Source organism: Mytilus edulis, chromosome 1 (genome assembly GCF_963676685.1).
Source record: "Mytilus edulis chromosome 1, xbMytEdul2.2, whole genome shotgun sequence".
NCBI classification, from domain to species: Eukaryota; Metazoa; Mollusca; class Bivalvia; order Mytilida; family Mytilidae; genus Mytilus; species Mytilus edulis.
The window spans coordinates 86,249,397-86,276,357 of NC_092344.1; the positions used below are offsets into that span (position 1 = coordinate 86,249,397).

Here is a 26,961-nt window from a genome sequence, read left to right on the forward strand (position 1 = left end):
ATTAAAGATATTACAGAGAAATGCAACAAATTATTTTACTGTTTTGTACCATACAACATGCTAAACTTAAAGAAGGCATTTGCATATACACGTAGTACCTAGTAATGAAGTTTCTTTGTGAATATTCTTATCCTTTTTAATTCATTTGTTTAAATTATTTTAGGTAAATATTTCCAAAACTCTTGCACACAAGTTACATTGTGAAAGTTGAGATGTTACCATACATTCAGAGATGTAGAGAAAACTGGTATAAAGTCATAAAAGAATGCAGGTTGCTTCAAATTTCATACATGCTGTTTATAACCAAAGTATTTAATTTTGGAATAGTTTCAAAAGTTGCTGTATAAAAAGATTAACCAAACACTGTCTCAAAAAATATAAATTGATATGTATTTTGATTAAAACAGGATAGAAATGCTAATCCTCAAGTCTAAACAAATATATGGAATTATTTTTCTTATAATCTGTACAACACATAAAATCCTCATACAACCCTTGTCTTACCTGCAGCCTTCAGATCCTTCACACATCTACTGAGAATTTTGCTGATATAACTTGGCAGACAGTGATGATGAGTTCTGACAATTTTAATCTTTCCCAGTAGTTCAGGGTCTTGTGTTTTGTTGGCATATTTCTCTAATTCTCCCATGTTGTGAAATTTCTTTATGAAATGGTCCTGTACAACTCTATTTTCTGAAAGTATATATAAATGCCAAAATTTTTAGAGTTTAGCAGTAACAGTCTGCAATGACAGCATAACTATATATTGTTATTACTTGTTATTAAGAAATAAGTGGTTGACACTAAACTGAACAGGTAGAATTCAGGTAAATATATGTAAAGATCACTTGAAGCAAGCTATTTTTTCAATTGTCAACCCCTGAACCAAGAAGTTAAAATCAAGATTTCTTTTTATTTAGCAGGAAATATTAAAGAGAATACAACATATAATAACTAGTTTTGAATAACTATTTCTTCAAGGTTGCATTTCTGTAAATATTGACAATGCAATTTCCCATAGGAACTCCTTTTACGGCTAAAACTGTACCACTTTTACTATGAAGTTTTGAAAAAAATCTTATCCTAGAATTGAAAGTTCATATGCACTACAATTTTTTTCAAAGGTCAAAATATAGGGCTGTGCAGCATATTTTCAACGTTTATACGCCCTGAACTTTTCAGAGTTTAAACTAACACTAATTTTCTTAACTACCCCTACCTCGAATGAAGGGTTACCACAGATTTCAATGCAAACAATATGCACATGTTTATTTACTGGTAACATTCCCAAGTTATGTCTCTATGAGATGGAACACAGAGAGCATAACTGGGAACCAGTATGTAAACAAAATTAATTTTCTATGAATATTCTAAATCTCCCCAAAAGAGGCGTGGTTTGAGAAACAGCTGTATTTACAAAGTGCAACCTCAATGTTATGATTAATTCATGAGCTTCTGAAGCTAGTTATACATAAGAATGACCAATATACATATTATTCTTTATATATTTAAAGGGGACATGTTACTAAACCAAAATTAACATGAAAATGAAAATTTTGAATATCAACAACTTTCTTCTATGCAATGTTGTACATTATATTCTTAAAATTTCTACGAACTAAATAGAATTTCTTTCAAAAGTTTTGTATATTGAAATATAATGAGCAATTCTCTGTAGAGTCCTACTTAACGTCTGCTTGCCATAATTAATGTAACTGTAGAACAATGGATGGGAGATTAATCATTTCAATTTAAGTAAATGCTGCATACAAGTAATGCTATCAACAATTCAAAATACAACTCTTAAGTTTTGTGAAACGTATTCTGGAGATTTTTGCAATAGAATAACAGTTTCCTAATGTTTATTATTTAAAAAGAATGTAAAAGTTTGTGGAAAATAGTATAAAACAATATTTAACATAGCAAAAGTTCTGAATTTACAGTGCACCGAAAAAGATAGATAAAGAACTTGGTTTATGACAGCAATCAGAGCTTAAATTATTATCAATTTATTTGGCTACCTTTCTGTCTTTGTTCAGGTGACATCATCAGAGTATATATATCTAGTAATTTTGGAAAACCAAAACCATCAGTTCCCTATAAACATAAATATGATACAATTAACATTCATTATAATACTTGTTAGTTACTATAAATAGATGTAAATTACAATAGTTAATTTAAATAACTGTTGTGATTAAGTATAAACATTACCCAATTAAGCAAGGTATTGACAGCAGTCTTTTACTCCAAAAATAAAAATGCCAGGAAGGGGTGTGGATTTAAAAGTACTATGATCAAGAAAAAGGTAAAACAAGAGACAGCAAACCCTGAACTCTGAACAGTTGAGGAAGTATGGACACAACATTTAAGCTTAAAACAGCTCTGAATTTGGATTGTGATTGAATATTTGATACAGCATAGGTTTGTGACACATAATATATGTGGTCAAAGAACTGAAAAACTTGAAAATCGACATTTACCTATTATGGTCCAATATCCAAAATCTAAGTACATTGCTACAATCAGCATACCAAAGAACCACAAGAATTCAATTTTTGATGAAATACTTCTAAGTTAAACCATTTCTGTTCAAAAGTAAATAGCTCAAAATTTATTTCCAAGAACCAATTATATAAATCTAAATTTAGATATTAATTTTTTTCCTTGATTTTCTGTGACAAAAAAAGAGGGAATGAATGATTTTGTTGGCTGTATAAATCTACAAGATAACTGAATTGCTGGATATACATGTAAGACATTTTGTTGGTTTATGTAGGTCATATTTGTTTTTCGTAAATTGTTCGTAAATTGTTTTGTTATAATTTAGGCTGTTAGTTTTCTCAATTGATTTTTTCATATTCTTCATATCGGGTCTTTAAAAGCTGACCATACAGCATGGGTTTTTCTCCTTGTTGAAGGTGGTACAGTTGCCTATGATTGCTTACATCCACTTCATTTGAACTTTGGTGGAAAGTTGTCTGATTGGCAATCCTACCCCCTCTCCTTATTTTTATATCAACCTATATATTTACCCCAACAAATCCTATTTTAATATTGTCTTGGTCTCTAAAACAGCATTTCTTGACTGCTTCATTAAACACTGTATAATTACTTCTACAGATGATGGCTACCTGACCAACTGTTTTACCTGTAATTTCACCTGAAATCATAAAGAAACATAAGGAAGAGTTTATACCTTGATTTAAAGTAGTGATTTGATTTTATGTGTATTTAACACCACTTTTAAGCCTCGTTTTAGGCTATTTCATGGCAAGTGGAGGAAACCGGAGTGCCTAGAGAAAACAACTAACCTTCGGTAGGAAAACTGGTAATCCTAGTCAATAAAGATTGCACTCACACGAGCCGGGTTCTTAGCCCTTTCCTGTCCCTTCATAGTGATTTAAGTTCAAAAATTTTAGATAAGTTATATAGGAAAGATTCAATTTTTAAGTATTCACAGCAATTGATATTTTTCTTTCTCACAATTAGTGAAAATTAGTTGGTTCACTGTATATCTAATTCATTTATATTACTTCATTTGGTTTTATCCTTAATTTTCATGACACAACCATCTAATAAATGAATCATATATTGTAGTACTTATTTCAATAGAAGAGATTTAGTTTTTACGTAAATTCTCCTCATAGTTTCATGTATTATAGTGTTAATCTAAATATTAGCCCAATTACTGCAAACAATACATGAAAATCAAAGTTAGACACATAAATTTATCTGCATTTTCATAAAGAACACTTCACAAATATGTACTCTTATTAAATAGAAGTATGTAACATACATCAATATATGATTTAACAAGAGATTTCCCTTTGAGCTAGTAAACTTTCAACTGCCCTCTAATATCTAAACTATACAGTGAAGTACTCATTCACTCCCCTTTACAGACCAATTTATCATGTGACTTCAACTTACATTTTTTACCATTACCAACAAGTGTTTTCATTTTTTCCTCTTTCAATGTCTCTAAACAGCATGCAGCTATTTGAGCTATTTCTGGCCCAAATCTGAAAGACTATAAACACATATCTATAAGCAACAAGCAATATTAAGAAGGACTATTAAAATCTAGAACCGCATCAGTGGTTGTCTTTACAATTATTAAATCTGAGTATTTGTGTTTTTTAATGAACTTGGTGTTAATGACATATCAGTAGTCTGTTCAAAATTCACCCAATACTTGGCTTAACTTTTGATTATTTACGAGTCCTTGTTGTTATTGTCATTCTTCCATTTTTCCTTGGGCATTGGTTTCTCTTCTATCAACATAATTTTTCAAAAATTAACACTATTTTCAACAATCTCTCCCCCTTAAAATTGAGTATTAAAAAAACAACATTGAATTAAAAGTAAAGGCTTAGTCTGGAAACGAGATATCAAAAGTAGCAATTAATGACCATGCATTAATGTTAATCAAAACACTTAATAAATTGTTTCAAATATACAATGTCATGAATGTAGATAGCATTTTGGAAAAGTGGAACTTTATTCATGAAATCTTGTTTATTATACATGAATTCATGAAAATACCATTCTCTTGAAATACCAGTTACCATTTTGCATTTTGAAGAAAAACTGATGTTATTTACCTGTGTGAGGTAAAAGATAGTAGTAGATTGCACACGACTCATGGCATTAACTGCTCCACGGAATGCATAAATCTGTTGATGTGGATCTCCTACCAAAATCTTAGCTTGTGATTGGTTCAAAAGTATATCAGCAAGAGCTACAAATCAAATTATCTATCTATATATATGTTACAGTGAATAGGTGAAATTAGGAATTACATGTAATCACTAAAATGTAGGGATTACATGTAATTCCTGATGCACTCAGTAAATACAAGTAATTCCTGAAACTGCCCAGTTATTACCAGTAATTATTAATTTTAAAACGAATTTTTACAGCTATTTACTAACCTTGCCAACGACATTTATTCTTCTATTCTTGTAATACTTTAAGCAAATAATGCTAATCAGCACATTATTATGTGATTTAAGGATATCAGTTTAAAAAAAACACACACACAAACATAATGTACCCTTGCTAAATATATTACTATATATTTTGAAAAAAAAAAATATGATTTTTTTGAAAATGTTTAATTTCTGTGATACGTTATTTAACATATGTTGAGCACTTGCTATGCAAAGATCTTTTTTAAAAACATATATTAAACTGTGTCAATTAACTGAATTCCATTGAAGCGATCTTTAGTTGTTTAGCTAGCAAATTTTATTTTAAAACGCAAAAACTAACACGAACGATGATAAATCTTAAAACAAAAAGGAGAATAACTTAAAAATTGCCAGAATCTGTTTAGGGATTGCAGCTATCTATTGGCTAGAGGTATAGGGGGAAGGTTGAGATCTCACAAACATGTTTAACCCCGCCACATTTTTGCGCCTGTCCCAAGTCAGGAGCCTCTGGCCTTTGTTAGTCTTGTATTATTTTAATTTTAGTTTCTTGTGTACAATTTGGAAATTAGTATGGCGTTCATTATCACTGAACTAGTATATATTTGTTTAGGGGCCAGTTGAAGGACGCCTCCGGGTGCGGGAATTTCTCGCTACATTGAAGACCTGTTGGTGACCTTCTGCTGTTGATTTTTCGTTGGTCGGGTTGTTGTCTCTTTGGCACATTCCCCATTTCCATTCTCAATTTTATTATATCCTAAAATATCTGCAATTTGTTAAAACATTGTGAGCCAATACTCCGTGTTGAAGGTCGTACATTGACTTTTGATGGCATGGGCGTATCCAGCCATTTTAAAAAGGGGGTTCCACACCCCAGGACAAAGAGGGGATGGATTCCATCTATATATCCTCATTCAAATGCATTGATCGTCCAAAAAAGGGGGTTTCCAACCCCTGAAACCCTTCCCCTGGATCTGCCACTGAATGGGTTATTTTTACAAATTGTGGCTTTGAGGGAGAGTTCTGTCATTGGCACTCATACCACATCTTCTTGTATCTATAAACACTCTTGAATAAAAAAAACCCACCCATTATCATTTCAGTACATTATAACTTTCATGTAGTTTTTAGTCACAGGTACTTGTCTCAGAATTTTTTTTTCCTATATATACCTTAATATAACATTAAGGTATATAGGGAAAACAATTTCTGAGACAAATGCCTGTGTTTTAGCAGTGTTATTTTGTTTGAGAGATGTTATTTCTTTTGGCAGTTTCAGTTTGGAGCCTATCTTAAAAATAATTAAAATAATAAAAATACCGAACTTAATGGATATTTAGTGTCGTAAAGTCCTCTAACTTTTACCGTCAACTGGTAAATTCAAAAGCTGAACCACATCAAATGAATAGAAAACAAACAGTAATAATCTTGACTTGGAACATGTAATAAATTTCCCTGTGTAGACAATGGTGGCGTTTATAATTCCTAGGTAGTAGGTGCTACAAGTAGCGCAGGATCTGCTAACCCACCAGCAGTACCTAGGGTCAACCACATACTGCTGTGTGGTTCATTTTCATAAGTCTTTAGTTATATGTATCTTTGATATTGATATTTTATAGCGTGTCTTTCTCTGTTGTGATTGTGTCGAATAAAAATGAAAATGGAAATCTGAAATCTGACAAAGAGACAACAACCCTACCAAAGAGTAAAAAACAGGTGCTGGTCACTAATGGGTCGGCGTATTTATACCAGTAACTTTTACAGAATTCGAGAACAATGATATCATCGGCATACATGAATAAAGACAATTCCTGTACTGCAAAGGGGGATTTGCCATTGCTTAAAAATTCCATTTCAAAATCATTCACATACAATGAAAATCCTATTTTGTATTTTGTCTCTCTTTAAGAAATATTGAAGAGATCAAGAATTCCTAATGAAGTTAATCCAGAAAAGCGCTTCGGATGTTTGAAATTTATAAAGTGAAAAAATATAAGGGTTCTTGAATTATGTAAAAAATATCAAGTTAGTAAATAGCTGTAAAAATGACAAAAAAAATCAGTGATTACCTGTAATCACTGAACCAATCAGTGAATACATGTAATTACTAAATTGACTAGTAATTACAGGTATTTACTGAATTATTTAGTAATTACATGTAATTCCTAATTTCATCTATTTACTGTAACATATATATATATACATACATTAAGTTTAAAATATTTCCCTCTTTTGTGAGAAGTTGTGGCATTCATGGTTATCAATTGTATAGAAATCAATGTATTTGATAAATAAACAGCCTATATATAAAGATATTTTTTTTATTGATAAAAACCAGTACATTGCAGCAGTATTAATGGATCTTTCTAAGGCTTTTGACTGCCTGCCTCACAATATTATGCTAGATAAATTATCAGCATATGGTTTAACCCCCAATGCAGTTGCTCTTTTAAAGTCCTATTTATCTAATCGAAAACAGCAAATTAAAGTCAACAATGTTCTGAGTGGTTGGGCTGACATCCATAAAGGCGTACCACAGGGTTCGATACTAGGGCCATTGTTGTTTAATATATTTATAAATGATATTTTTCTTTTTGTTAAAAATGGTAGTTTATATAACTATGCAGATGACAATACTTTATCTTTTTGTACTCCAGATTTCGATTTATTAATTTCAACTTTGGAATCTGATTCAAAAATACTTATTGAGTGGTTCAGGGTAAATAAAATGCAAGCAAATCCTGACAAATTTCAAGTTTTGGCTGTTGGCAAAAAGACCTTTGAAAAGAACCCATCTATACATATTCAAAATTCGAACCTCACATGTGAAAAAACAGTAAAATTATTAGGCATTGAAATAGACTACCAGCTAAATTTTGTTGTTCATGTCAGCTCAATCTGTAGGAAGGCATCACAGCAATTAAATGTTTTAAAACGTTTAGGCTCATTTTTGGATAGACTTAGTAAACTTACTATATTTCATACTTTTATTCTTAGTAATTTTAATTTTTGCCCTTTGGCATGGCATTTTTGCACTGAGAAAAATTCCAAAAAACTAGAAAAGGTGCAGGAAAGAGCACTCCGTTTTGTTTATGAGGATTTTACCAGCTCCTACGAGGACCTCTTACTTAAAGCTAAGGTGCCTTCCTTGCAGATCAGACGGATAAGAACAATGGCTCTAGAAACTTTTAAAATTATAAACAACATCGCTCCTGTGTGCTTACAAAATTTGGTGAATGTCAAAAAATCTAAATATTCTTTCAGGTATGTAAATATTCTTGAAATTCCACAGGTAAAGTCAACCCGTTACGGTAAAAAATCGTTCAAATTTGCTGCTGCTACTTTATGGAACAGTCTTCCAAACCATTTCAGGACTGAAAACAGTTTTTCACATTTTAAAAGTCTTGTTCAGTCCTTGAACGGTTTGGAATGTCACTGTTCTGCTTGCAGATAATTCTTAAACTGTTTTATTATTTATGCTGCTTTTGGTTGCTCTGGTCAAGCATGTTTTTACTTCATTCTAAATCTTGTTGATTATTTTTATTGCATGCTATGTATGTGAGATTCAACTTTGTATTACAGGTTGTTTTATATGTCAAAATGCACTGTTTTTATGTTATTTATATGTTTTTATATTCGGTCAAAAGCTCCTTAGAGCTTGTGTTGCTTATTTGTACTCATGCCGAATCAAAATAAAGTTTTCTTATCTTATCTTATATATGATTGGTTACAAGCCGGGATAATTCTTATTCATATTATCCTAAAATGAACTTATCTATGTTCAACTCTATGACTTGTTTATGTAAGAGTTAACATATCTAAAAGATTTGTTTACACTTTTTAAATTTTTTTTCTACTTTCAAATGTTTGAATATAAGAAAATTATTAATGCATCTGACCAGGGTTATGAGTATACCTGGAGACATGTCTTGAGCTTCATCAATCAATATGCAGTCATAATTATATAACTTTGGTTTGGACAGCTGATACACTTTAAGATATCCATCATGAGTCATTCCTACTTCCTTACAATTGAAATCTAACATCTTAGTCCAGATTATTTCAGCATCTTTGGCATACAGCTGAAATAAGAAAGATTTTTCTTCATCAACATATGCTTCTAACAATAATTCCATCAAAATTTAATTTGAAATCATGAGTCCTATGAAACACATTAACTGATAGTTTTAAAATCTAATACATATTACTTTAAATTAAGGATGTACTTAGGTGAGGTTTTGGAATTTGTGTCAAATGTTCGAACTCCTTGGTGTTTTTCCATACAATACAATGTAAAATATTTTGCCCCACAACACCCATTTATTTTTTCATATAAGACTTAATAGCTCATGAAAGGTCCTTTACCAAAATTTTAAAAGATTCTTAATTTTCTTTCTTTTGTTTTGAGACCTAATAATACCAATGCAAATATAAGGTAAAAGTCTGAGTCAGCCTTTTCCCGCCATATTTTAAATCTCAAATATCTCGAAAAGGAGGTCCATGACCTATCAATATTTTTAGCTTATTTTTATCCTCAATTGATGCTCTACCAGCTTATAGTCTCAATTCTAACTTCTTAATTCATTAATTTTCACCTAACCTCACCTAAGTACATCTTTAAGAAATTATTGCATGTATTTATTATTGCGATTTTGTCTTTTATGACTTTAATGCAATTTTATTTTTTGCAATATGAAGAAACATCCTTTTTAATTCCTTTAAAAAAAAATCAAAAAGAGTTTAAATTAATGCGAATATAACCCTGAAGCATTTTTTGCAATAATAAAATCATTGCAATAATTTTTGAATACAAAGTAGTACAAGATAACAATCACTAATTTCTTATATTTTTTTTTACATGACTTCAATTTAGAAGTCAAAGTATACACTTACATTTTTTTTGTCAGAATCTATATATGTCATTTGTCCATTGTCATCCATTCTTTTCTCTGGTACATGTTCAGTTGTAACACAGGGGTCCGCTGAGGATATAAATGTGTTCACTGTGTCCATCACAAATTTAGCTCTTATAAACAAGTTATCTCCCTTTCTGGGAGGAAGAGCCTGGGTTATTTCATAAACTTTTAAATTCCTCAACTTCTTGGCAGCTATATATCTATAAAAGATTTGGAATATTATTATATATCTGATTCAATAGAATGAAGCTTTCAGAGAGGTTTGATTTACTTTTTTCAAAGACAGGGGAATATGGTTTCAGTCGGACTTTATGCCCAAAATTTTTTTCAATAAAAGTGTCATATATTTTGGACAAAAAGATAAGATTTTCATTAATCAGCAAAAACTGTAAATGAAATCTTCGGCTATTTTCTATACTTTGGTTAGGTTTTTGTCTCTTTGACACATTCCCCATTTCCATTCTCTATTCTATTGACCAACAATAAAAATAGATAATATTCAATTATGGTTTTTATTTTAGTCTGTAGTTGTCAACAACTTAAAGATATATGTTAACTTGAAATAAAAGGTGTTAAAGGGGCACTAGCTACATGATATATAAACAAGAGTGGACACGCTGAAATGTCTCACCTTCTTTACTAATCATTGATATTATGTTGATAGTCCTAAGTATAAAGCTAAGCTTTATTACAACTATCACACAAACAGAACATTAACCAAGATAACTAAACATAGACCAATGAACCTTGAAAATGAGGTCACGGTTAGATGAACCATGCCAGGCAGACATGTACAGCTAACAATGCTTCTCTACAACATATATAGTTGACCTATTACTTATAGTTTTAAGAAAAATAGACCAAAACACAAAAACTTAACACTGTGCAATAAACTGTGACAAATAAAACCTGCGTGACTGACATAAAGATCATAAAATATTTCCATTCACCAAATATAGTTGACCAATGGCATATAGAATTAGATAAAAAGACCAAAACTCAAAAACTTAACTTTGACCACTGACCCATGAAAATGAGGTCAAGGTCACATGACATCTGCCTGCTAGACATGTACACCTTATAATCATTCTATACAACAAATATAGTAGACCTATTGCATATAGTATGAGAAAAACAGACCAAAATACAATAAATTTAACTATAACCACTGAACCATGAAAATGAGGTCAAGGTCAGATGACACCTGCCATTTGGACATGTACACCTTACAGTCCTTCCATACACCGAATATACTAGCCCTATTGCTTATAGTATCTGAGATATGGACTTGACCACCAAAACTTAACCTTGTTCACTGATCCATGAAATTAGGTCGAGGTCAAGTGAAAACTGTCTGACAGACATGAGGACCTTGCAAGGTACACACATATCAAAAATAGTTATCCTATTACTTATAATAAGAGAGAATTCAACATTACAAAAAATCTGAACTTTTTTTTCAAGTGGACACTGAACCAGGAAAATGAGGTCAAGGTCATTGGACATGTGACTGACGGAAACTTCGTAACATGAGGCATCTATATACAAAGTATGAAGCATCCAGGTCTTCCACCTTCTAAAATATAAAGCTTTTAAGAAGTTAGCTAACGCTACCGCCGCCGCCAGATCACTATCCCTATGTCGAGCTTTCTGCAACAAAAGTTGCAGGCTCGACAAAAATCTAAAGTTTGATTTTTTTCTGTTCAATCAATAATGAAAGTGAAATAGTGAAATAACAATTCGCTTTTTGCAGCCAAAAAGGTTCAATTTTGTCAAATTATGCTAAGAAACATTGATAATTAGTTATTTACTTGCCAGTGAATGAGTCGAACTCTTTAAATCCGTATTCATGTGAACTTCAATTTAACCCCTAGCTAGAGATTGACAAACGCATGCATTGTACGTGTACTGGTTATTTAAAGAAAAAGAATGTCAACAATGAAAGTGAAACTATGGTAGATTACTAATTCGATGCACATAAAATCATTCTTGTATGGTTTAAAACAATGAGAAACATCTTTTTTTAATCTATAAAATAAAATCAAACAGACCTATAAAAATCCAATTGCACGTGTTGGATTAATCTTTTCATATCTTTATTTATGTTTACATCGCTTATATGGTCATCTGAGGTCAAATCGATAGTTAATTAGATGGCGTCTGGACTAAAATACACACGAAACGAACCTATATATTATCTACCACATGCTCTATAAACTGTTTATTTTAGACTTTTGATAGTTTGGATAAATGTTTTACATGGTTATAAATCAAATATGAGAATTTGAGTCAAATCGGTTACAATGAATTTGACAGCTAGTGCCCCTTTAACTTGATTGTACTGTTGAGCTTATATTGTGCTTTGGAGGATTAATTTAAAATAGAAACAATGACTGAGAATAATATGCGAAATCAAGATAAAAAGTGCTGTCTTTCTATTTTCAGACATGCTTTTTTTATCTATTCACCTTCTTCCTGTGTACTGGAATGCTAAACCATGACCTGTCTTACACACCACATTGCCTGGAAACTGGGTATTAGCATGCTCTTTTATAGACCTATTATTGAGACAAACAAATATTATCATGATATTGTTTTATCAATTAGTTATATCAGTACAAAGTATCAGATAAATAATAATGCCATATCTATGCTATATCATATTCAACATACAATTTCAAATCAAATATTAAAATATATTTTCCACTGTGTAAAATTATAAATGAATATCTTAACAAAACTATTATCAAATTCAGTTTGGATTAAAGGTCACATGCAATGATTTGGATTTCGTAATTGAGCAAAACAATTTTACACTTTACAAGGAAGCAGTCCCTTTTAAAATTTAGTACATTTTTTGCATTCATTTTCTGAAGTTACTTTTCATCAGCTTGAAACATTTTTTATTTTCAAACTATGGACTTGATATTCGGGGCTAAATAAAGCTCTTTCTGAATTTACTTCTGTGCTTTTTATATTTTGTGCATATCCTCAGGTTGTGTTCTACAACTGAGCGAAGTTTCATTAATATCAGTGTAGTTCTTTAGAAAAGGTTGTGTTTCTTAGAGACTAAAACCACATATTGTTATATTGAAGTATTATTAAAGTAAATTCAATTACATCACCATAACATAAACATAGACATAGAAATAGAAAGTAGGGATGTCAAAAGATCTGAAATTTGAAATTCGGATACTTGGTCATGATACTCAAGTACTCGTGAGTACTCAATGAATCTTAAACGTCTATTAAAAGTTTTAGATTTTAAGTTGGATGCAGTATTTTTATAATACAACTTGTCCATTAACATGATTTTAAATTTGTCAACAACAATATTTGACTTCAAATTACTTAATATGCTTTCTTGGTGTTGCTCGGTCTTACTTTTTCTGTGCTTTGTTTTATTGCACTATTTTTGTCTGATTTTATTTTATTTTTGCCATGACGTTGTCAGTTTACTTTGGACTTTTGGTTTGAATGTCGCTCTCGTACTTTCGACTATCTTTAAATTGTAAATTAAACAATTATAGTTAAGTTTCAAATACAGACTAATTAAATTAATTTAAATGTACATCTCAATCTCATACCAATCACATTTACATAGAAGTCTTGATCATTAACAAACAAAGGTAAGTTTTTAGGCTTGTGAAGAGTTAATTATTAATCCATGAAAGTGTTGATCCATGTACAAACACCGTTAAAAATGTTGAATCAGCTGCGTAGGGTTCACCACAGGTCACTTTGATTTTGTTCTAGTTTTGAAATATGATCTGGTCAGCAATTTCAGACAATAGACGGTTTTATTATATATTTTTTGTTACAAGTAGTGCACATGAAACATTCCCTTGGAAGGAAAGAACGTTGCTGGGTCTGCTATAACAAATAGTAGCCTCAGGATAAACATATTTATGTTGTTAATAGACTTTATTCAGTATTACGAAGACTCCAAGGGAATATTACAACAGAACTAAATTAAGTGGAAATGTGAAGAGAAATATCTCAAGATGTATAACAGGCAAACAATTATCCGAGTACTAAAACTGTACTAGAGTACTCTGCCTTCCGATCGAGTACCCGAGTACACGAGCCATCCCTAATAGTAATTCACTTATGCACATTCCTAGGTAGTATCTTTAGTATCTTGTGAAGTTTCATCAATACCAGTCTAGCTGTTCAGGAAAAGTTTCACTTTAGAGAGACTATTACCTTTTATACACCACTTATTGCAATATTAAAGGAATTAAATTTGATTATCTCCCCTTTATCATGTTGACCAGGATTATATTCCTAATTGCACATCCTCAGGTAGTCTAGAAGTTTATCAGAATTCAACAATATCAGTAGAGATGTTTTCGGAGGTCTTGTTACTCAACTGTGTAGTCTCATTCATTATCCATCCACCTGTATAGGATTGTGATTATTAGGCCCATGGACATACAATGTGCTTCATATAAACACACATAACAATACTTTGTTTGCAGGTGTATAAATTAGTTTATAAATGGAATTTACACTTAAATATTCTGAAGAAAATAAACTGACTTACTTATTATATACTACCAACAGGAATCTCATGCTTGGTCTCATCTTCGTGTATCTGACTAACGTTGTAGTTTTACCAGTACCTTTAACAACAGGAAAGATTCATTACACACTAAAAAAAGCCAGAACTTGGCTATTAAAATATTAAGTTTTTAATTCCTTTCAAAATTGTAATAACTTTAGTACTAAATGAGTAGGAGGACATATTTGTAGTATGGTTACTGTAAATTCAGAAATAATTTGATGTTTTTATTATTAAGAAAAATGTGACAGGATAATAATCGCAAAACTTACATCACTTTTTTATTTTTTTAATATGACCTAACAGGATTTTTTTCCATATTGCAAAAATTAAAAGAGCATTTCAGTCTTAAATGACAAAATTGCAATAATAAATGCACACAATAATTTCTGAATTTACAATATTTTTGTTTTCTTATAAAGGGTAATATTTTTTCTTTCTCATCTATAAATCAATAAAAATATTACCTGCAAAGGCTACAATTTTAATAACTTCTCCTGGTTCTACATTATAGCTGACAATTCGGCTCTGTTCATGGGTCATTTTTACTGTACAATCCGATCGACTGAAAGAGAAATTTTTTTAGAATTTCAGAAGAAGCAACGAACACAAGTGTAAGCACATAAAAAATATTGATCCTTTTGTACTATATGCAGTTACAATTCTATAAGATAAAATTCAGAATATTATTCATTTATTATGAGGAGACCATATTTTCCATTAGATATTATTATTTATTTCAATGATTCTTGTTGTAATTTTATATCAATAGAGATAAAACATTTGGGAATCTGGTAGATATTTGTCTACGTTAGTGTAAACATGACTTAAAGTCAGGGAAGAATGAATTCTTATCATTTCTAGAGTTCAAAATTATTTTCAGTACGACACATATGACAATACCAAGATTTAGTATTGATGATTTCAATGAGGCAACTATCCTAGCTTAAACCAAAGAAAGCAAATATAAACCTTGCAAAATCAAATGATGAAATTAAAGTTGTCACCTCATGATACACTTTAATATATCAATAATTATTGTCTCATCTAAATAAAATTAATTGCAGCCACATTGAATGAAAAAGCAATACCTGTATTTTATAAGACTTTGTTGTCCTGATTTATTGGTAATGGCATTTTGCAAATCACCAAGACTAGTGGCAGATGCATTCTCATACAAGTATAGAGCATAAAATAGCCTGTAATGCATTCTGAAAAACAGAAAAAAAAAACACTTGTACAAAACAATTTGAACCTCATTCATTCCTATGTATATTATTAAAATATATATATATATATAACAAAACTATTTTATGTTACATTGTAGGTCAGAGAAGAAGATGTGAAACTGTTCAGCCTGGCACTTAAATATCAAAAGTACATATTAAGATTATTAAGTACATATCTATATAGGAAATTTTCCTGTGTATGAAAACTAATGGAAGATGTTTGGTGATGGCAAAAGCTCACCTTAGCACTGATCATGAGAGCAAAATGAGCTAAAAATCCTTGTCAACAAATTTCTGGTATGAAAGTGGGTCTATAATACACAACACATATTTTATATATTGGAGAAAAAAAATAAGGGAAAGTCCCAATTGATATCTACATGTATAGAGCAGACATCTTTGATAAACGTTTTATTTTCTTTTATTCTAATGGATTAATTTTGGTTCATTCAATTAACTTTTATGTTAATACCTTTCGAGAATACAATGTACATCATGATCAATTCATTAAAAAAAAAAACACACATGAAATAGCATACACAAAAAATATCATAAAAAGAAAACAAACCCATTCCACACATCATCACTTTTCACCGTTTTGAAGGCGTATAGGAATGTAGCAATACAGTAGAGACATTCCAGTAGCTCTATAGAGGTACACTGTGAAGAAGGTACCAGTAAACACTGGAGTATCTCCTGTATGTCATACACAGTCTGTGATATAATGACTAGGACAGTGATACAGCACCACGGGTTTGGTTCCTGCAAGATAAATGTTACATCTTTAAACTTGTTTTGTTTTATTTATATGCTAACAGGTGCTTGTTTAAATTTTAAAAGATCATATTTCTTATATTTATTCATTTAATGGTGTTATTTCTGAAGTAAATCAATGACTGGCATACAAGGGGGGTCAGGTCGGAGGGGTCCTGGTCCTGAAACCCCAGATTTATAAACATGAAAACCAGAGGTCCCAAATTAAAAAAAAAAATACAGACATCCTGAAATTCAAAAAAAGAAATCCTGAACCCTAAAGGGTCAATCCTGAAATCCCAAGCTTAAAAACACCTGATTCCGACGTCCCGAAAAAGATCCTGCCCCCACTCATATAATTTGAAAATAATTTTGGTCATATAAGACTAAATCATGTTATGTATTCGTGCTTCAATTTCTTATCGATATAATTGTACACCATCTGCAGTTGTAAATTTTTAATAATTGAACAGGAACATTTTGATATAGAACTTTTAAGTTTAAACTTCTTTATATTATGTGTGCATGATCTACCGGTATGCCATTGTTTTTTTTTTTTTCATTTTTCAATTTAATTTGGTATAAGAATGATGTAAAAGTCATGAAACTCATAATCAAAATGTGCTTGGTATACAATGTATAATAAAATTGAGATTGATGTGATTTATCAAAATTTTGTTTTCATTTTAATGTTTTGATTTCTACATAAATCTATGGCTGTGCATTAAATCTATAGATTTGTAATAAGTATTTTGAAGTCTCCCATTTTGGACTAGAAAAAATCCTGTACATTCTTTTAAGTTTTACACTTGTTAATTCTTTAAAATAAAATTATGAAAAGTTTTTCAATATTTGTGTACTTTGACTCAAAGAGGGTGTACCGGTATGTTAAAACTTATTATCAAAAAGTTATTATTGGAACATGCAAAACTTTTCAATCCTTACAAAATGGTGTCAATATTTTTGACAAATCAATAGAATAATATGCAGTCTAGTCACTTGAGGATGTACACCTCTGAGGAGCCAAAAATTTCTAGAATTAAACTTGTTTTCTTAACCTGATTTTTGGGTTTATATGACTGTAAAAAATAATTGGTGAAGAAAAAAATCATACAGTGGTGCACTTTTTTTTGCTACAGCCATTTGAAAGTACCCAATTTTGATGATTTTACCACTTTTCATAAAATTTTACCTATTTTGGGGCTATTTTCATGAAAAAATCACAGTTCCACAATTATTATTTTTTTCATACTTTCAATAAAGATGAAGTTGACCAACTTCCAACTTACAACCAGATGCTCCGCAGGGCACAGCTTTATACGACGGCAGAGGTTGAACCCTGAACGGTTGGGACAAGTATGGACACAACATTCAAGCTGGATTCAGCTCTAAATTTGGATTGTGCTTAAATAGTTGACACAGCATAGGTTTCTGACACAGAATGAATGTGGTCTAATGAGCTTAAAATATTTGTTTTGCCTTTGAGCAATTCACTATGCTGTTGAATATTAATCCTCTCAAAAAAATGTTTGAAGAAATTTTCTTTTTATTTATGAAATCTGAAATGAGAAAAATTTAATTCCCCCCCCCCCCCCCCCCCATTTTTTTTCTCACATCCCCCTTTCCCTTTTTACCAAAACTGATCTCAATTCAAATTTCTAATGGAGTTTGCAACAATAACTACTCATTTAAATACATTATAAAATATTGAAATGTAAAATAAAGTGCTTGTTATCACTGAATGGTAAAGATTGTTTTAATTTATCAGTTGGTAGTAAAAGTGAATATACATTGTATATTGTATAAAACAATGATTTAAGTTGATTCAACTACTATTCTGGACAAAGAAAGATAACTCCAATTGAAAATTTCTTGCTATTGCACAATATTGTGCAATTAGATATTTCTTGCTATTGCGCAATACTGTGCAATTGAAAATATTTGCTATTGCACAATACTGTGCAATTGAAGATTTCTTGCTATTGCGCAATACTGTGCAATTGAAAAATTCTTGCTATTGCACAATACTGTGCAATTGAAGATTTCTTGCTATTGCTGAATACTGTGCAATTGAAAATTTCTTGCTATTGCACAATACTTAATATAATAATTTTGGACCCCGATTTGGACCAACTTGTAAACTGGGCCAATAATAAAAAATCTAAGTACATTTTTAGATTCAGCATATCAAAGAACCCCAAGGATTCAATTTTTGTTAAAATCAAACTAAGTTTAATTTTGGACCCTTTGGACCTTAATGAAGACCAATTTGAAAGTGGGACCAAAAAAAAAGAATCTACATACACAGTTAGATTCGGCATATCAAAGAACCCCAATTATTCAATTTTTGATGAAATCAAACAAAGTTCAATTTTGGACCCTTTGGGCCCCTTATTCCTAAACTGTTGGGACCAAAAATCCCAACATCTGACCCAACCTTCCTTTCATGGTCATAAACCTTGTGTTTAAATTTCATTGATTTCTATTTACATTTTTTGTACTTATACTAAAGTTATTGTGCGAAAACCTAAAATAATGCTTATTTGGGCCCTTTTTTGGCCCCTAATTCCTAAACTGTTGGAACCAAAACTCCCAAAATCAATTCCAACCTTCCTTTTGTGGTCATTAACCTTGTGTAAAAATTTCATAGATTTCTATTCACTTTTACTAAAGTTAAAGTGCGAAAACTAAAAGTATTTGGACGACGACGCCAACGTGATACCAATATTCGACCAATTTTTTTTTAATTTTTGCGGTCGTATAAAAAGGATCAATGAAAATTTTATACTAAAAGATATCAAAATTTATTCAAATATTCAAAGTAGATACTAATGATATACATACTTCATTTAATAAACAGTCTGCAAGTCTTTCCTTCATTAAAGCCTTTGCCCAATTATATTTTGGATGTTTCTCTAAACATTGGATTATATTTCCTGCTGTAATAGGTTTGAACTTCTTCATGTACCTGTGAAAATACAATCAAAATGCTAGAATGCTCTGAAGGGTAAAGATTGCTTTAATTTATCAGTGGAAGTCAAATTTACTATTGCAAATGTATACAACATAGGTTGTAGTTGATTCAACTATAATTCTAGACAAAGGAAGATAACACAACTCTAATTTAAAAAAAAAAGACTTTAACAATGACATCATTGATATTTTTCGAACAGATATTAGATTCCAGCACCTTGCAAAAGTTATGTAATTTTCTTGACATGTACATGTATATCATCAATTTATGACTTGAATATGGGAGCATACATTTCATTGATTATTTTCTGGAAATGTTCATGGATACATTAAGTATGTATAGAATGTATTGGTCAATGCACTATATTTTGTGTATCTCAATGGAAGTGATAATTCTTTGAAGATTTAAATATCAAGTCAGTTACAAAGGGTTTTGATTGCACTTCATAAAACATTTACCCCCAAAATGGATGAATCTGAATGAACAGATAAAGACAGCTACAAAATGTATTTAAAATAAAACAGATATTTTCATTCATTTTTTCATGTACATGTGACATATTTTAACAAGTTTTTTTCAGTGTTTTTATAGTAAATGTACATGTGTACCACTAGGAAGTCTAGAATTCATACCTGATAAGCCCTGTTAGGAAATCAACAAATTTATTCATTTTTTCATCTACAAGTATGCTTTTAATTTCTGTCATTGCTCCTGGCAGCCCTTTCTTTAACCTATTATATTTCTTCTTCCATGGAACAAACTGGAAATAGCGCCAATAATTAAAAATTTTCATTGTCAGAATTGAGCTGACCTTTATACATGTACATCAAATCAACAGAAAACAGATATGTAAGACTGTAGAAGTTGTGTAGCCAACTAAATAACCAGAACAGAGATAATAAATGTAAAAATTACATTTAATAATTACAAGTTTATTCAGAATATCAATTTTAAATAGAGTGTGGTGCTTTAATGTTCAATGCAGTCTTCAACAGAAACTTTAAAAAGAATCAAAATACAAAGAATTTTTCAACATGCCAAAGAATTTATATTTTCAATATGTTTACTACAAGAAATTTATATTTCTACACATGCATTTGCAAATAAAATAATATACAATGTAATCAATCATTACTATACATGCATTTGTACATTTTAAAAGCACAACAATTGCTGATAAACTTACTCTATCTGAAGAAATTATGTGACTCCATCTCATACAGACTCTGTTACTGTTTAGGCAAAGATCTAGCATAGGAAGCTGAGCAAAGATTATTTCTAAGAGTTCATCTGGTAGGCGTTCAAAATAGTCAATTTGTGGTATTTCTTGTCCTGGTTGTGAGCTTAATGAAGACCCAATTAACCCATATTTTTCAGATGCCAAATCAACTTCAGTACACAAAATGTCATCATCTTCAGAGCTGATATTACCAGGGCTAAATATTGTACTTTGTTTTAATGCTGTAACCCTTGAGCTAGTCTTTTTTACACTATTTCTTCTTTTGCTTTTTGAGTTTGATTTCTTGCTCTTGCTCTGCACAATCTTGTTTGATTGATAATGTTTTTGTCCTTCAAATAGCTGTTTCATAACTGAATTGTTTCCTACATCAACTCTACTGGTCTGCGACTTTTGTGAATCAGATGGACTGTCATCACTTATATAAATATTTGAAGATCCCTGAACTTTTTTAATTGGAGAATACATCTTAACAGGAGTACCATAAATGATTGGTTCAGATTTCTCAGGTGTTGAAATAGGACTGTCTGAAACAACAATATGTGAACTGGTGATTTGTTTATCTGATTTACTAGAATCATTTCTTTTATTACAGAATGAAGATGCACCAAAGAAAGTTGTAATTGATTTCTGTTTTGAATCAGTATTTACTGAAGTCTTGGACTTTTTCCTAGGAGAGACAGTTGCTGTAAAAGAAGTTGATGGTTTCATATCAAAATGGGATGAAAGATCCGGATTTTCATTATGCAATTTTGCAGCTGATGTAAATCCACCAAATTGTCCTGATTTAAAACTTGATGTTAATCCACTTTTATATGACGAGTTATTTGAAATCTCTACTCCAACATCATTTGAATTGATTACAGTTACATTTCTGTTAGTGTGATATCGTGGTGCTAAATGATGGAGATTTATATCTGTGTTTGGAAGTTGGCTGCCAGCTGGATTTGTTAAAATCTTCCCACCATGATCAGGAGAATCTGCAAATTTCTGGCACATATCAGATGTCATATGGATTTTACGACGCTTTGGTTGTGTGGGTACGAAATAGTCAAGAGAATCTTCATCTTCGTTGATGCATTTGACAGAATTTATATTTTTGATGATAGTTCCAGGAGAGGTGTGATTTTTTCGTATAGGTGGAAGAGTGGATAGATTTTCATGATATTGTTTACTCTCTGAAATGGTAGTATTATTTTGTGAAGGGGTCTCTAAATATTCATTGTTTATGATTTTGTTGCTGTTATAGCCAATACATCCTTTATTACTCATAACTGGATTGTAACAGATATTTGCCTAAGCAATGATGACGATCAACTGTCAATTTTGCGTTTCGGTTTTCAATTTTGAAACGTCCACCATTTTTTAGGTTATACTAAACACCAGTGCAATATCGGAACTATTCCGGAAAAATACGTATATGTCTCCCATTCATTCTCTCACTGGACTGGCTTCCTTACTAAACCTCCTATTCACGTCACTAATCATATATGTACTCACAGTTATAAAAACTTTGAATAGTATAAAGGATTGTTAAGAAGGGACGTACATTTTGAATGTATCAGTATCACTAACGAATTTCAATGTTTCATTTTTTTCGTTATCATTGATAATTGTGTGTACTAAAGTTTATTATAAGTTCCCTATTTTCATAGAGTTTTGTAAATTGATTTTAAAAATCGTCCTGAAATGTGCAAAATAATTCCATTTTCCAAGTATTTGAAAAAAATCCTATAGAAGGTGTTTCGCAGCTGTCGCAGCTACACTGATCTAATCGAAGCTGGGTTTTTTTTGTCATCGATCTTCCCTGAACCATGATATTATTTGACATAAGAAAATGTGTTTTCCTGCCTGATTCCTTTGAAGTTCTTGTGACCATCTTTCAGATATTTACTGATAAAACCAAAATGATTAAACCTTGTATTTTTAGGTTACATTTTGCATGCATGAGGACACCTGTCAGTGGCGGATGCAGGAATTTTCGAAAGGGGGGGTGCTAGCCCAGGGCAAAGGGGGGGTGCAGGGGGGGTGCAAACATATGTCCCGATTCAAATGCATTGATCGGCCAAAATAAAGGGGGGGGTGCGGACCCCCGGAACCCCCCCTCTGGATCCGCCACTGCCTGTTCAAAAACGAAATGAAATAACTTGTACATAATATGTAGCTTTAAAATGCATTAGATATTTTTTTTTTTTTTTTAAATATGATAGATAATGATTCTTTATCTACATATTCTTTCAGAACTTTTAAAATATAGTTCTCATTAATTTGCTCTCATACCTCATTGTTTGTATCCTTTTTATAACTAATTACAGAGTATCGAATGCATGCACATGGAATCTTGTTATTCTTCAAGGTCTTTGACCCATGACTGACATGCAATATATGTGTAGACCCTATGGCTTTGTAACTGCGACATCTTAAATACCACACTTGCGATGCAAAAGGTTAAACTGAGGTCGAACAAATATATATAGGAAAGAGCTTGTTTGACATCCAAACATTGTTTTGATTGAGTTTTTGTTACTTAAATAACAGCATTAATAATACGCAATTTTATAAAGCTTAATTGATATTTTAAATTAATAGACAAAACATTTTTGTGATTTATCAAAAACTGAAGAAACAATATATTGAAAACAATGTTCACTCGAGATCACAAATAATGGTCCTTTATTGTTCCGATTAGATGTATATAAAAAAAAGGGGGGGGATTCGGAATGTGTTTTTTATACAATTTTATACGCGTGCATGCAAAACAAGTTTCCTGTTAGAGGAAGCCGAGGGGTCTAAATACAGCACAAACACAAACAACATTTTCGAAAAGACCAACCTATACGTTTAAACAAGGATTTTTATAGTAAAAATCTATGAGGCGCCGTTTTACTATTTATTCCTTATTTTCTGATATCAAAAAATATTTCTTGATATCAAAAAATAAAATTTCTGATATAGAAAAATTGAATTTCTGATATCAGAAAATATTTTTTGATATCAAAAAATATTTCTTGATATCAGGAATTCAATTTTTTGATATCAAGAAATCAATTTTTTGATATCAAGAAATTCGATTTCTTGATATTAGAAAATAATCTTTATTTTTTTATATCAATAATTCGATTTTTTGATATCAGAAAATCATTTTTTGATATCAAGAAATACATTTAATGATATCAAGAAATAGATTTTCTGATATCAAATAATACTGACGATTATTTGATATCAAGAAATACATTTTTTGATATCAAAAATTTGAATTCCTGATATCAAGAAATGATTTTTTGATATCAAAAATTTGAATTCCTGATATCAAGAAATGATTTTTTGATATCAAAAATTTGAATTCCTGATATCAAGAAATGATTTTTTGATATCAGAAAATAAGAAAAATATCAATGATTGCCCCCTGTATATCAATAAAAGCTTCAGAGCTCACCCATGAGCCCTAACATTTGGTAAAGTGTTTCGGTCTTGTTTAAGGAAAGAATATTACAGAGTTTGGCTTTATTAGTTATAAGAAATTTTGTATGATTGTGTATCTCACATATTTTTTTATAAGGTTTATAGTCAACAATTGTATTTCTAGATTGAAAAGCAATTTTACGTTCCAGTTTCTTTTATAAGCAATTGTTAGTTTCCTCTGAAACAGATTTGTTCAACTAGGTTTTTGTGAATTTAAGCCCAAGTATTTGGTAATATCGTTTTTTAAGGTTTTTTTCCAGTTGATGATGTTACGAATTTAGTAAGTCAATTAGTTCTGTTTAGTATATAAAAATCAGGAGATGTGTTATTATTGCCATTGAGACAACTATCTACCAAAGTCAAATGAAATGAAGTGGATATAAAAAATTATAGGCAATCGTTCGGCCATTAAAAAATGAAAAACCCCATACCGTAAAGTGGGCTATAAAATGTCCCGGCATGAAAAATATGAAAAGATTTATTAAGAAAGCTAACGGCCTAATTTATAACAAGAAAAATACGAAAAACAAATATGACAGACACGAACCAACGACAATTATAAATCCTTACAGGCTTCTTACGTGGGACGGACACTTAAAGATTGTGGCGGCCTGGGACACTGGTGTTTTGTCATATAATACTGTAAGAACAAACAATTTATGTTTTTATTGGTATTATATTGATTTTGTTATCAGTAAATTCAAAGCAAACTGAATATTATTGTCTTTTTGCTGATTGGATATAGAAGTATCCGGCCACGTCCACTCTGTGTAGTATTTGTACTTGTATTCATCTGATGAGCTAAGCCTTTTTCAACGGATTTTTATAGTTCGTTCTTATGTTGTACTGTTACATTTCATTGTGTAATGAAAGTTAATTTCAGAAGGACACAAGATTGCTGTTAGCCATTCAAAATAACATATCATATAAATGAAACCGTCATACACACAATGCAATTATATATCCTTTAAATTACATTTATTTTATATGAGCCTTTACTGTGAAGTATTGAAAAATTTATGTAGGCTTGATGTACGTTTTCATTTCTAAAATACCTTTATTTTTAACGCGTTGGTCTTTCAAATTTGTATTACACGACAGTCAAGAAAGGCACAATTCGTTTTCGAGAATATTAGTATGTTCAATTTAGGTAGGTACATGCATTGCATTAGATATATAAGGCGAAAAGATCGTGTATTACGTCAGTTGAACCTGAATATACCATCAAGCCATCGTATCTAAATCTTGAACACATCATTATTTGTTTTCGATAAGTCAAGTTTTGTTAAACATTTTCAAGTATTTAGTTAATTCTAAGGTCGACTAATTTTTTCGATTGGGATTATTCGTCGCAAAAGTAAATAGCTGTGTTATATTTCATAATAATTTCAAATATCTTCAATATATTGTCTTGTTGTGCATCGGACTCGAATTGTGTACTTAGTTTCAAATATTGTTAAGTTTTCTAGAGTCTAAAGTCTAAATCATCTCTATAATACTTGAAATGTATAAGCATTTTGGTTTTTTAACAATGGACCCTTTGTCATAATTAAAATGACAAATATCGCCCAGGGAAAGAAAAGGCACCCGGGGAAGAAAATAAAGCGCCCGGGAGAAGAAAATAATAAAATTTTATAACAATAAATGTTTTCCTGAATAAAAAAAAAATAAAATCATTGCTTGTTTTGTCTAAAGAGTGAAGATAGTGTTGTTGCACTTTTACATTTTAGATTTCAAAATTGTTTACAAGTAAGTAAGCAGTAAATATAAACAAGAGGAAATAGAAAAATCATGAATGATATTGTCCTCGATCAAAACGTAATCTATGTTTCGTTATTAAAAAAAAAATCAGTGCCCGAGTCTAATATTCGCAACTGCATGGTGACAACTTTTCAAAGTTTTGTATTTTATTAAACACACTTGAATTGACATTGGAAGATCGTGGAAGGGATTCAACATGCCTGTCACTAAGAATTTATTTTATACCAAACACCTGCTTTTAACATGCATAGTATAATTGTTTTATTTGCTGATGCTGATATACATGTGCGTGTCACTTTTATCATTCTTAAATAATGTGCAACTCTTTTAACTTTATAAAATTAATATTTATCTGTGAATTTTAAGTTGTTTTGGCATTTATCATTTTGATATCGTTTTTGAAAAACATGTCTTTTGATATCTAACATTTTATAAATCTTTCGAACTAGTATTCATATATTATTGTTTAAATTGAAACATTCATACTTGTTTTTGTGCTTTATTACAAATGTCTATTATCCGAATTTGCAAAATACTTGTCTAAAATTAAAAAAAAAAAATCAAATGTTTCATCGACACAAAGTTGTCTCATGCCAACGCAATTTCTATATATTTTCCCCGGGCGCTTTTTCTTCACCCGGGCGCTTTTTAGTAAGACCCCATAATAATTGGTATACCCGGAAAAATTATTTCACATTTCACATATTTCCTGATGTTTGGGCTCATGTCTGAGCACAAAAAATCATTTTTTGATATCAGAAAATCTATTTCTTGATATCAAAAAATAATTTATATTTTCTGATATCAAAAATTCGAATTTCTGATATCAAAAAATCGATTTCCTGATATCAAGAATGAATTTTTGATATCAGGAATTCGAATTTTTCATATCAGAAAATATGCGTTATTTCTTGATATCAAGAAATCGAATTCCTGATATAAAAAAATAGAATTTTTGATATCAGAAAATCATTTTTTGATATCAGAAAATAAGTATTAAATAGTAAAACGGCGCCTCATAAAAATCCAGGTTCAAACAAGTGACAACATGAACTCTTCGACAGATCCAGTGAAGGTGGTATGCGGCTGAAAACACATATTATATCCATATTAGTTAACTACTCTAAATAT

The 26,961-nt window shown here is 30.7% G+C and overlaps 1 protein-coding gene across 1 annotated transcript in view; it reads right to left on the reverse strand.

The window, feature by feature from the left end:
• The window catches only part of LOC139515080 (F-box DNA helicase 1-like), a 28,043-nt gene extending 6,044 nt beyond the window's left edge, over positions 1–21,999 (reverse strand). Inside the window, exons 1-15 of the mRNA XM_071304644.1 lie at positions 20,557–21,999; positions 20,003–20,130; positions 19,241–19,364; positions 16,212–16,405; positions 15,506–15,625; positions 14,882–14,979; positions 14,397–14,475; positions 12,319–12,408; positions 9,828–10,050; positions 8,851–9,016; positions 4,608–4,744; positions 3,934–4,033; positions 3,036–3,163; positions 2,022–2,097; positions 505–693 (exon numbers count right to left, since the gene is read on the reverse strand). Of these exons, the coding sequence (XP_071160745.1) occupies positions 505–693; positions 2,022–2,097; positions 3,036–3,163; positions 3,934–4,033; positions 4,608–4,744; positions 8,851–9,016; positions 9,828–10,050; positions 12,319–12,408; positions 14,397–14,475; positions 14,882–14,979; positions 15,506–15,625; positions 16,212–16,405; positions 19,241–19,364; positions 20,003–20,130; positions 20,557–21,879 (3,175 nt within the window). The 5' untranslated portion in view covers positions 21,880–21,999. The remainder of the gene's footprint in view (positions 1–504; positions 694–2,021; positions 2,098–3,035; positions 3,164–3,933; positions 4,034–4,607; positions 4,745–8,850; positions 9,017–9,827; positions 10,051–12,318; positions 12,409–14,396; positions 14,476–14,881; positions 14,980–15,505; positions 15,626–16,211; positions 16,406–19,240; positions 19,365–20,002; positions 20,131–20,556) is intronic.
• Positions 22,000–26,961: the final 4,962 nt, after the last annotated feature.